The 12,645-nt window shown below is 51.4% G+C and overlaps 2 protein-coding genes across 2 annotated transcripts in view; one reads left to right on the forward strand and one right to left on the reverse strand.

Moving 5' to 3' along the window:
- The first annotated feature begins 1,767 nt into the window (after nucleotides 1–1,767).
- LOC129087581 (death domain-containing membrane protein NRADD-like) lies at nucleotides 1,768–3,779 on the forward strand. Its single transcript, XM_054594512.1, has 4 exons — nucleotides 1,768–1,810; nucleotides 2,868–3,057; nucleotides 3,175–3,305; nucleotides 3,401–3,779. The coding sequence occupies exons 1-4, from the start codon at nucleotides 1,768–1,770 to the stop codon at nucleotides 3,712–3,714; spliced, it is 678 nt and encodes a 225-aa protein (XP_054450487.1). The 3' UTR covers nucleotides 3,715–3,779.
- Nucleotides 3,780–6,679: 2,900 nt separating this feature from the next.
- Nucleotides 6,680–12,645, reverse strand: part of SETD2 (SET domain containing 2, histone lysine methyltransferase) — a 91,522-nt gene continuing 85,556 nt past the window's right edge. Inside the window, exons 18-20 of the mRNA XM_054594574.1 lie at nucleotides 9,792–9,872; nucleotides 7,904–8,005; nucleotides 6,680–7,586 (exon numbers count right to left, since the gene is read on the reverse strand). Coding sequence (XP_054450549.1) covers nucleotides 7,425–7,586; nucleotides 7,904–8,005; nucleotides 9,792–9,872 — 345 coding nt within the window. The 3' untranslated portion in view covers nucleotides 6,680–7,424. The remainder of the gene's footprint in view (nucleotides 7,587–7,903; nucleotides 8,006–9,791; nucleotides 9,873–12,645) is intronic.

Here is a 12,645-nt window from a genome sequence, read left to right on the forward strand (position 1 = left end):
TCGTCCCCTCCGCTTGACCTCGGCTTCCCCAGTCGTACCGCCCCGACCCTCGCGGCCCGGCCGGTCATCCTTCTCATCTCGTGCTCGCACGCAGTCCTCCACGAGATCACCCCTGTACGCACGCGCGCGCCGTCCGGGCCCCGCCGCAGGTGGGCGCGCGTGCGCGTTCCTTTGCTGGGCGGGGAGAGGCCGTGGCGGCCGCGCCCCTCCACTCCGCCCCCGCGCGCCCCTCTCACAGCGACCCGGGCCGCTGGAATTCCCGGGATCGCCCTACCCGTCCGCTCAGTCCTCTTCCCGCGCGACCTCTCTCGTCTCGGGAGGGCCAGAACCCGGGATTCCAAGCCGTCTTCCCAGCCGGCCCAAGGCTAGACCTGAGGCTCAGAGGCCCCCAGCCCGCCAGGGTGAGCGGATCTTGGGGCCTGTGGAGGGTCGGCCGCCGCAGGGCCGGAGTGGGTTGGGGACAAAGCCCCGGGTCTTCCTGGACGGAGGGATCCGAGAGCTGTCTCTCTGCACCCCACCTTGAGACCCGCGATCCTGCGGTGTTGTCCGTCGTGGTGCGCCGCCTGCGTTGGGATGCGTGTAGGACGCCGGGCTCGTGTGGGCGTGCGGGGTGTTGCACTGTGTGCGCGTGTTTTGTGGGCCCGGAGGCTGGTGTGTGGTGTGGGGCGGTAGAGGCCCCAGTCCCACAGCTTGGGGTGGGTCAGGCAGACACAAGGTCTGTCTGTCTCTGAGCAAGCTGGTGGTCACAGGCTCACCAACCTCCCCTCCAGGATCCCAGAAGGGCCCCTCCTGCGGTGACACAAACATATACACCCGACACGTGGCAAGGGCCACGGCAGGCAGCCTCTGTCCCAGACCTACTTGCCAACTGTGCACTTTACCATAAACATGGGCACGCGGCCTTCTGCCCGGAAGCGAGTTTGGAGCCCCCGGGGTAGACCTTGGCCAGATACGGAGTGGTGGACACTGGGGAGTTGGAGGGACTTTCCCCAGGTCTCTTCACTCCTTTTCCAGGCAAGATCCCTCCTCAGTCCAGACCTGGGCCCCTCCCTGCCAGGCCTCAGGAAGTGGGTCAGGATCAGCCCTATTAAGTCCAGATCGGTCCTGGGATTGAGTGGTCCTGTCCTTCAGGTTTCTGGCCTCTGAGCCCATATGCCCTCTGCCCTTGCTGACTCCAGGGTAGCCGGCAGCCTGGTCTCAGAGCAAGCAGTAGGTGAGGGCTGAACACTCATCATGGAAACAGGAGTGAGAACCTAGTCACTCTAGGGAGGCTTCGGTGTTGGGGTCCTGGGCTCATGCTGAAGTCTTGGGGAGTCTCCTACTGGCCAGCAAGTCTCTGGCTTGGCTCTGAGATGGGGGTGGGCATCTTCCTGGTCCGTCCATTCTATCCCTGGACCTAGGTTTGCCAACCAGCCCTTCTCCCTCCTCAGCTGCACCCTGGCTCCTCCAGCTCTGCCAGCTGGGACTAGCTCTATCACCCCCACTCCATCTGACACAAGAGGAACTGGTTCAGATTGACGAGTGGGGGTGGCAGGGGCACCCAGTCCTGGAGTGAATCACAACAGAATGAGCCAGGAAAGGGGGACAGACTACCCAAAGGGTATCCTGACATCAGGCCTGAGGTGTCCCCCCCCCCCACGTCCCCACATATAGCCCCTTTTGGACCTAGAGAAGGCTCCCAGCTCCCTTGCCTGGGCACTGCCCATGACACGCCAACCCCTTCTCCAAGAGATGCAGCCCCTGGGAGCGCTACCAGCCGGCAGAGAGATGCTCCACAACTCGAGCCATAGGGAAGGCCTGGTCCATGTGGGTAAGCACCTCTTGATCCAAATTTGGGGCACGGAGAAGGACGGAAGGTATCCCAGGTGGGTAGGTCACACACAAGCCCAGTCACAGACTCTGGAGTTCCTGTCCACTGTGCCCTGCCTGCCCTGGATTGTGGAACAACTGGCCTGCAGACAGAAGTAAGCAAGCAGCAGCAGCAGCATTTACCTGTCTTCCAGTTTAGTTCTATTTAATTGATTAATGTATTTTTAGCAAGAGGGGGAGGGAGGGAGAGAGGGAGAGAAACATCAACATGTAGGAGGTTATACCAGTTGCTCCACACACTTCCCCAACTGGAGGACCTGCCCCACAAGCCAGGAATAGAACCAGTAACCTTCTGGTTCGCAGACCGGCACTCAATCTACTGAGTCACACCAGCCAGGGCTTAATTGACTTTAGAGAGAGAGGGAAACATTGATTTGTTGTTTCACTTATTATGCATTCTTTAGTTGATTCTTGTATGTGCCCAGACTGGGGATCAAACCTGCAACCTTGGCGTTATCGGGACAGTGCTCTTACCAACTGAGCTACCCGGCCAGGACCCAGTTTAGCTTTATTGTGCAAAAATTTACAGTTTTCTGTGCACAGAGACCCCCTCAGAGGGACCAACATGAATCAATGAGCTCTTCCAGTCCAGACTTGGTTGGAAAGACAGGACACAGTTCAGTGCCATAGTAGATAGGAAGTGCAACAGGAGGCAGAAAAGGGAAAGACTGGAGAGATCAAGGAAGTTTCTCAGAATAGGAGATTCCTGCCACTTTGACAGATGGAGAAAGTAGAACAGCAAGTGCAGGCCTCTGGAAGTCTGGGAAAAGGGTACCTCAGGGAAGGGCTAGGTGTGCAAGAACGGTAAGCAAAGGGGAAGCTGTGGGAGATAAGCGTGGCAAACGGGCCAGTCAGCCCTTGATGCTGTGATACGAGCTTTTGACTACAGAGTAGGGACTATTGTTCCAGATCTTTTGGCAGCAAAGCCTCGGTGAGGCTGCCCAGGGACCCTAGTCTTGCTTCCTTGCCCCTGACCCTGTCTTTCCTTCTTTCTGCAGAAAAGACCTGGAAGGGGCAGGACAGGGACAGGGAAGGAGTGTGGGTAGGGGCAGGGGGAGCCCTGGCCCCCAATACCTCCTCCTCATTCCCCACCGAGCCTCCAGGGGCCTCGGGCAGCATCATCCCTGTCTACTGTGCCCTCCTGGCCACTGTGGTCCTTGGTCTGCTTGCCTACGTGGCCTTCAAGTGGTAGGTGGCTTGGGTACTGCCCTGTGGCACCCCCTTCCAGTCGGAACTCCCAGCCAGCTCCTTCTCTGTCTCAGTGAGGACTGGAGCAGGTTGGCAGGCCCCTCCTTCTCCCCACAGCTGGCGCTCACATAAACAAAGACAGGAGCTGGCCAAGGCTCGGACTGCAGAGCTGGGGGACCAGATGCACGGAGACAGCAGTGTCTTGCGGGACTCTTCTAGCGGTCGGGAGTCCTGTGTCCCCAGCCAGGGTGAGTGCCTTTCCCCAATCTGGTCCTTCAGACCTAGCCCTGCCCACCACCTGGCCCATCTGACCCTCATTTGCCCCTCATGTCTCCCACCCCAGGTGCACATCCTGAGCTTGGCTGCCGGCTCTACCTCCATCTCCCTCGGCAGCAGCAAGAGGAAGTGGAGCGGCTCCTGGGAGGGACAGGCGAACCTGACAAGGGCTGGCAGGGCCTGGCGGGCCACCTGGGCTACCAGGCTGAGGCTGTGGAGACCATGGCCCGGAGCCAGGTGCCTGCCTCCACGCTGCTGAGGGACTGGGCTGTCCAAGAAGGTGCTACCCTCAGGGTGCTAGGGGATGCCCTGGCTGCCATGGGCCGTGAGGACGTGGTCCGGGTCCTGGGCCTCCCGCCTGAGGGCTGCTCGGTCGTGTGAGGGAAGCCGCCGCAGCCTGGCTTCTCAGGGTATCTGCTCTGGTGCTACCTACCATGCCCATCTCATAAGCCTTTCCTTTCATGGGCTTCCTCGCAGCGGTGGTGGGCTCAGCCTGCTCTGTTCTGGTGGGACTCCCAGGGTCCAGCCACTACACACCTCCCCTGCCCTGCCCTCCTCAGAGACAGAGAGCAGGATTTGGGGGGCGTTGGCAGTAGGCAATGGTCTAACCCCACTCCACCTCCCCTTCCTTAGCCTGTTAACGGTTGTTTCTACTTGTGTATTCCATATTAAAGGCAACTTTGGATTACTGTGCCGGTTCTCTCTGGCTCCTTGGGCTTGTGAGAAAGTGGGTGGCTGTGGGGCAGAGGCCCAGAAAAAGGACAGGGTCCCTAAGCTGTGGGCAGAGCCCCTGGGCTGGCAGTGTGTTCCCATAGAAGACGCATGAGCTCGGGCAGCAGAGTGCACTTCACACCCTGCACCTGCCATTCGCTCCTTCACCCTTCGAACCTCAGCTTCCTTCGCTGGAAAACAAAAGAATGGCATGTTCAGTAGGTTCCCCTCACTTAAGACTCCCGGGGTAAAACAATTTTCCCAACTTGTGACAAGCACCAAGGGGAGGCTGGAGGAGCATCTTGTGACAAGCATCTAGGCAGGAGGCAAGAGGCAGACCGGTCCTGGGAGGCTAGTCATCAAGGACCTCTGGTCACCTCTACATGGGGAAAGAAAGGGCCATCCTTCCAAGGCTATACTGCAGGCTTAGGAGAGGGCAGGCCAAACCTGCTTCCGCTGCTGCTTAAGATTTCTGCTCTACACAAGCTGAGGACAGGCAGGTCATCCCACCCACCCAAGGGGCAACCGAGGACAGGGCAGCTGCAGCCAAACCACCTGCACCCCACACATGTGCCCACCATGACGGGAGAGGCAGGCAGGTTGGTTAATGTGCCTTAGGAGAGGACTGCTACGGCAGACAGGCCCGGCCTCGGAAGGCACAGCAGCTGCTCTCCTGGCCTGCACCTCCCAAAGCACAGCTCACTCAGGAGATGTGGGATCCAGTCATGGTCCAGGGGACACACGGTAGATCCTGTCCCCTGGCTGACCAAGATGTGATGGACTTGGCTGCTCTGTGATCATCAAACTCATCAGGCTTCTGCTGCTGCTATTCCTCAGGAGTTTACTGGGCCTGCTTAAACCTACCCATCTTTTCCAGAGATGACCCTTGGGCAATGATAACCCAGGAAAGAAAGCAGGAATGACTCGCAGTCCCTTAGCTAGAATCAGACCAGCTCCGGAGAAGTCACACCTATTTCAGCAGGGGGCTGGCCACAGCGTGATCGAAGACTGGCTTGGTGGTAAATGTGAAATCCTGCATTGAGTGGCACAAATAGGTTCTCAGTTCACTGGCAGCCCTTGTCACCACGGAGGGGCTGACTGGAGCCTGAAGGTGTCAAGGGGTGTGTGGAAAGTGCAAAGATTTTGGGGAAAAAACAACAGGGAAGAAAATAATAGAATTCCTTTTCAAAAGCATCCTACCTGAAACACGACAGCTCTCTGGTCACCACCCTTTAATAGAGGGCTGCCCAGATTCCCTGGGAAAGTCTGAAACTGAGCCTTGCGTTAAAACCGTGAGTTGGACGTGGTTTTAAGCAGCTGCAGAGCACCCGGCCACACCCTTGCGTGCAAACCTACCCCAAAGAGAAATGCTTCCTAATGTGCTCGAGCAAGCATGTCTAATGATTATGACTATATAATAGGCTTTTTTCACTTTTCCATCTGGCTGCAGCCATCAGGGATCTTAAAAGGCTCGGTTAAGTAACTTTCAGAAAACACAATGTAGCAGACACTCCTTTCCACTCAAAAAAAAAACTTTTTAAAAGTTTTTTTATATTTACTTTTTAGAGAGAGGAGAAAGGGACTGAGGAAGAGCAGGAGAGAACCATCAATGTGCAAGAGATACATCATCGGTTGCCTATCAGTTGCCTCTCACATGCCCCCGAGTTGGGGAACCCTGGCCTGCAACCCAGGCACGTGCCCGGACTGGGAATCGAACTGGCGACCTTTAGGTTGGCCAGCACTCAATCCACTCTGCCCAAACCAGCCTAGGTCTGAAAAATCTTAAACCACTTATTGTGTGTAGATGTTCAACTAAATAAATAAATGTCTGTTTAAAATTAAAATAACATAAAATAGCGTCCATTCCCGCACTTCAGGATTGTGAGGCTCCAGTGAGCACAACCTGAACTCCAAGTGCACAGTGTAGCACCCAGTAGGCAGTGAGTGCTTTAAACTGCTGTCCACCCCACCCAAGACTTAGTGGGCCACTGCCTCTTCCCCAGGTGCACTGCTTTCGTGAGCGAGATAACCCCAGTGAGGAAGAGGTGGAACCAATCTCTGCAAAGACAGACCCCCAGGTTGGCCTGAAGCCTGTGGCTCTCCTCACTGCCCAGACAAGGGGCATGTGTGTGTCATGTCTCCACTGGGCCCTGAATCCTCCAGGAGGTGTCCACTCTCATCACAACCTGTGCACCATACCCCTTAATAGGGTTCCTCCTCTGTTCTACGTCTAGTGTCCAAGCCCGGGGTTGGGCAGTGTGGTGAAGGTCAGGGAACCACATCATCAAATGAGCATCCCAGGGGGCTCAGAGACCTCAAGTCTCTGAAGAGAAGAATGGCAATGCCTCTCCCCAGCCAGGAAGTGTAGAAGGGAAGAAGGCACATGCCTTTCTCTTGACTGACCTATTACCCAGAGAAGCCCAGCGGCACTGGAGCCTCAGGTCCACCTCCTTTGCTCTGGAGTGTACATGTAAATTGACTCCACCCCTGAATGGCTACCAGATCCCAAGCTCACAAGTGTCAGTCACCTGGCAAATGGCTCTCAGTCCTGGTGGGACCTGTGGGGAACAAGGCCTGTGAACAGACCCCAATTTCAAGGACAAATTTTAGACTTCACACACCTATATCCATCCTCTCTCCTTTCTCTTGTGTATAATGATGTTATACACAAACATGCTTAACTAGCTCTTAGGGAACACACATGCCAAGTTCTTTAATTAATTTTATTTTTTACATAAAAAGTTCAGTAAAAATTGGATAAAGTAAAGTGATTTTAAGCAGTAAATCAATCTTATCAACATAGCACAAGGCTGGCCGAAACCACAAGGCAGCCTGCTTTGGAATATTTACATGATAACAAATTAAACCTTGCAGGAGAACTTAAACTATCCTTACAAAGTCTTCCTGTGATCCTAGCACATAAAGGCTAAAAGCAAAACAAAAAACAAAAACTGGGAAAAAACCAAATTATTTTCAATATATTCACATATACATTAAAATATAATACAGATCGTCAGGGTAAGAGGTTGTGGGAGGGGATGCGCATGGGTCTGTGCGCCGACAGCACCGCCAAGGAGGAGACCCAGGTTTGGGGGGGGGGGTCAGGCCTGGCCAGGGGCTTGCAGGAAGGTCTTCCCTAGGCCCTCACCTCTGATGGCTTCAAACCCTGACCCCAAAAGCTCATGCCCAGGGATTGCTCGTTGTAGACTGAGCTCATTTTTTGGGCTTTCAGTTTAAATCTGCAGGTTTGATTCCCCAGGGTGATGTGCCATCAGCAGCACAGCTCTGACGGAAGGCTGGGGCAGGGAGGACCCACAAGATTTTTTCTGCCCAGAGTCTGTCCTACTTGCTCACCTGTCCTCCCACCCTGGCCCCATAGGTCACTCCAATTCAGTGTCCTCTTTGGGTTTGTAAACAGCCCCAAACTTCTGCATGTACTTCTTAATGTACTCCTTGGTTTTGTGTTTCACATTCTCATTGCACTCCAGGTCCTCAGGGTTCTTACAGTACTTCAGCTCCTTATTCATAACGCCGTGAGTCAGCTGTCCAGGACACAGGAAGAGAGACCAGAGCCACCAATCAGAGTGGAAATGATTTGAGGGGGAAAGGCCAGCCTGTTGCCTCAGGGCCCTCTAACCAAGACTGGGAGTTGAATAAACAGAATGGGGCAGGCTGGTGCAGGGATCGCCAGAAAGGGAAGCTCAGTTCTGGAAGTTTCTTAGAGAATCACTACACCCAAGTAGGGTGCCCTCCCTTCTCTGGCCTGGGCATCTGGCAAGAAAAACCCGCTTTCTCTGATGAAAGAGGCCTTTGTAGAAGGTCCCTGGTTTGCCTAGAAGACCACAGCTGGGGAGAATACCTTGCGAGCTAGGTGTTTGAAGTCTTCCGTAGTGGTAATTCTTCCCACTTTGCAGTCCGGTTTTCGGTAAGGGTTCAGACACTGCACAATGAACTGGGACATCTGCCGGCAGGGAGAGAACACACTGCTCAATACTCCAGTGAGAACAAGAAGCTGTACTGAGGGAATAACTGGAAAAGACAGCCAGGAGAGCCAGCCAATCCTTGCCAACTCAGGTTGGCTAGTTGGGACAGAAGAATGCTAGTATGCCAGTGGGACGTGAGACAAAAGGATCCTGGGTCAGCCCCAAGAGGGAGGGCTCCCTAGAATGGATGGAGCAAGCCTGACTTAGATGGAGGGACCCAGCAGCAGAGACTGGAGAAAGCAGCTCCTCTTTGTGCTACTGGAATGGCAGGCCCAGGTTTCGACCAAAACTTGTCACATCCTTGGCATAGATAATGTAGCTAAGTTCTCTGGCTCCCTGAGGCAATGGAAAGAGAGCACGCTCCAGTACTTCTAGGAGGCTCAGCAACCCCAGGAAATGCAGGTTACTTAGATTCTCTAAATGTTACATTTCTTTTGATTCACACTATAGGAGTGTGAAGCAGATAAAAGCATGCTATGACAGCTGGCGCGAAAAAACCAAGGGTAGGACCCTTTCCAGCATACAACTTCCAATGTCCTCCTGAGCTGTCTCTGTAGTGTCTGTCCAACCCCGTGGCTCTCAAGAGACACAGGCACAGGACCTCTGGCAGTATTTATGGCACTAAGATCAGTGCCATAAATGAGAGTGAGTGAGGTCAGTGACAGCAACTTCACCAGCGAGCACCCTGAGCAAGGCCTACCCGTCCCTAAAACTCAGGAAGCCTTCAGACATTCAAAGAACAAGGATATAGCACAAAGTAGGCACTAAATAAACAGCTGCTAGTTGGCTGAGCTGAAACACCAATAATTTCAAATAGGGATAGTGAGACACTAAATCTAAACTCTGTGGTCTCTTGGCCTCCATACTCTCTCCCTACAATCCATTTTCCCAAACACAGTCAGGGATTTATCTCATTGTTCCCAGCTTAAAATCCTGCAGTGTTTCTTTGTAACTCACAGACACATAGGCCCTATATGAAGCAGCACAATACTGTTCAGCCTCATCTTCCAACATCCCTCACACACCCTGTGCTATATAGCCCACAGACTACTTACAGTTCTCTGGAAGGGACAGTGCTTTCTTTTGCCTTTGGACATTCTACTGCCTGAAGATCTACCCCATCAATTCTTACCCTTGATTCGATAGCCCTTCCTAGCAGCCTGCACAGTGGCCTCCAGCACTATCACAGTGCACTCTTCACACAGATGCCACCACTTACCTACAAGTCTGTTTCCTCCAACAAACTATGAGTCCCTTCATTGCATCCAGACTGGAGTTTAGAATCTAGGTGTTCTGAGGCAGACTAAAAGGTTAGTGTCCTGATTGCTGGTAATTCCAGTAGCATAAACAGGAGCAGCTTTCTCCAATCCCTTAAGGCATAGGCAGCCACCAAATGAGGTATCACAGAAAGAGAGCTGAAGTTTGAGCCAGAAGGCTTGAGTTCAAGTCTTCTGTCTAGAACTTGCCTTCTCAGAACCTTATGAGTTCTTCCAACTGTGTAAAAGGACTGACAATTCCTTTCTTGCCTACCTCAGTGGATAATCAAATAATGGATATGAAATCAGATAAGGGATACGAAAGTGCCTATTACCCAACTGTAAAGGACCATGCTAATGTGTCACCACATAACAACTATGCAGTCAAATTATAGAAGTGAGGGAACACCCATAGCATTCCCTACAAATAGTTCTGCATATTTAGGACAAGAAAGGAAAGAGCTCTGGTTTAAGCCTGTGGAGCTGAGAACCATCCACCAAACCTTACCTCTTTTCTGAATACTTCTTTGCTTTTCTTAGCCAGCTCACTGGAGGTATCTGCTTCTGCTGTCTTGGGCTTTTTTGAGGTCTAGAAATAAAAGAAAATGTAACAATGCTGGCACGAGAGGTCAGGTTAGTGATGCCCTGCTGTTCCAGAACCCTCCTTTCCTTCCACGTTGGGATACCTCACTCTCAGTATTAAGGAGAAAGGCCTGGAGCTAGCTTGGCTGCTGTTAACACTCTCACCTCATGTTTTAATTCTGTCATCTGGCTCTGACCTCCAGCAAACCAGTGGTACCGGTCCATGGCCTGTTAGGAACCAGGCTGCACAGCAGGAGGTGAACAGTAGGTGCGTGAACCAGTCCCTGGTGCCAAAAAGGTTGGGGACAGCTGCTGTCAACCAAGTTCTAATTCTCTACCTTAACTCAAATCTACCTCCTTGATGTAGCTAAACATCTCTAGTCATTTCAGAGTCAATTTCTCTGCAGAGCAGAATGTGCTGTGTGACTTGGATCATTCAGATCCCTGCCCAAGCTTCAACACCCCACATGGTCAGTGCCCCACAATGGCAAGGCCTAGCCTCCGTGAGCTCCACCTTTCCTGGCTCTGACAGTCCCGGATTCCAGGACAAAGGCAAAACACTCTGAAGACCTTTTACCACGCATCTGGAGTTCCTACTACATGAGGATCCTCACCCAAGACCTTCTGCTCCCCTTGGATACTCATCTTTCAAAGGTAAAGCTGGCCAGACTGTAGGAGACAGTCTCACCATGCAAGGGAGGGTCCTTGGAGGTTGGTATCTTACAGTTTGGAAATGTGAAGACTGAAGAGGTACCAAGGATTTGGAGGGAAGGAGATAAGGGTTGTCCAAGTCAATGAACAGATGAGTAGATGATAAGACACAGAAGACACTGTGTCCAAGCTGGTAAGATGATGACAAACCTAGGAATATTCCCTTCCAGCAGTGCCAAAAGAGTGGCTGCCAAGTTCTCCTAATCAGGAGTTGCTGAGAGGTGAGGGGCCAGCAGCCATGGCATTCAGAGCACCCACCATGCAAGGCCATCTCCCCACACCTTTGCCCACTACCAGCCATCAGGCCCCTTGCTAGAAAATGTACTTTTCCATGGAAAAGATCATGAGCATTGCCCTGGCTGAGTGGCCTTGGCTGGAGCATCGTCCTGTGCACCAAAAGGTTGCGGCTTTGATCCCTGGTCGGGGCGTGTTTGGGAAACAACTGACCTATGCCCGTCTGTCTGTCTCTGGCAAATCATTTAAAAATACCCTTCTGTGAGGACTAAAAAAAAGATTCTGAGCATTGCTCTTTGAGTATAGCCATTTCTGATGGATGGAGAAGCTGCAGTTGGTATTATAGGTACTTCATGTTTTTGTTGGAAAATTGTTTAACAGAAACTTTTTTCTATTCCTAACTCACCCCTCAGAGTTCTGACTCCTCCATTTCCACCCACAGTATGAAGGTACTAATGATAAAGCTGTTCCATCCCTCTGCTCTGGACTGACTCCAGAGGAAGGCAGCACTGCCTTGCTCTGGGCTGTTACAAATCAGCTTTCTCTGATTTGTTATAAAAGTTTTACATATTTTCCATTTTTTTACTGTCTGTGGCTTCGGGAGCAGGATGGGAAGGGGAGGGGAAAGAACACACACACATCAACCTCTGTTTTCAGGAAATAAAACAAAAAAAACCCAACAAGTAATCTGTTTTCAAATGCTTTGGGATTTTGTGGTTACTTTTCCAGTACTAGAGTGTGGTGTGCTTTACAAGACCTCAGATAGCAAGGGATCCAGAATTGCCTGAACAAGCCAAGGAAACTTCAACACATCCTCAAATGTTCTCTTGTAGATCTCAAAAAATGAGCAGCGACAGCAATGAGTACAGAAAGCCCCTTGAGGTATAACAACCATCTCAAGGCTCCTGGTCCTATGGAAGAGGCCAGGCTCTCAGCAAGACTACTGTATGTATAAACAGAAATGTTCTGCTTCCCTCTGAATGGGGTATGTGTTCAGAAAGCTAAATAAATTCAGTGCATATTTATTGCTTTTCTAATTTAATCTCTGACTTGGTGAGGTTGGTAGGGCTTTAAAAACAGTTACAGAGCACAATTCACTGAGCACTGTCTAGATTTGTGGTCCTGGTGAGTGCTATGCAATTGAGATTGAGAAAGAAAATGTTCAAATGAAGTGTGCCTAGACTTATATCACGGAAATTGTAAACCAAAATGAAGTACTCTTGGAAGTACTGAAATTCACATACCCCTCTTTGGTCTGTGGTCTGCAAAAGGCATAAGAAATAGCTTCAGAAACTGGTTAATACCAGGAGCCAGAGTCAGGGCCATTTGATGGATACATGAAAACCTTGGGAATACACTCCAACTCCAAAAATCCCATTTAAGTGTTACCATTTCTACAATTCATAAACTTTTTTTTTTAATCCTCACCCAAGAATATGTTTTTATTGAATTTTAGAGAGAGAGGAAAGTAAGGGGGGGGGGAGAAAATAACATCAATGTGAGAGAGAAACATCAACTGATTGCCTCCTGCATGCACCCTGATTTGGGACCAAACCCACAACCTAGACATGTGCCCTGACCAGGAATTAAACCTGCGACCTTTTGGTATGCAGGACAACACCTGACCAACTGAGCCTGACCAGCCAGGGAGATTCGTAAACTTTTAAAACCAAATATTATTAACCTTCCCAAATGTCTACTGCCAATTAAAATACTTTGGCACCAGAAAAGACATCAGACTGGACCAATGATCCCCAAAATATAACAGGATACTTCATGGGTTAGGGAACATCTATCTACTTGTACCACAAGTGGTCTAGTTCAGATTAAAAAAC

This window comes from Pteronotus mesoamericanus, unplaced genomic scaffold (assembly GCF_021234165.1).
Source record: "Pteronotus mesoamericanus isolate MK-2021 breed Mesoamerican mustached bat unplaced genomic scaffold, CSHL_Meso_final scaffold_533, whole genome shotgun sequence".
Taxonomy (NCBI): domain Eukaryota; kingdom Metazoa; phylum Chordata; class Mammalia; order Chiroptera; family Mormoopidae; genus Pteronotus; species Pteronotus mesoamericanus.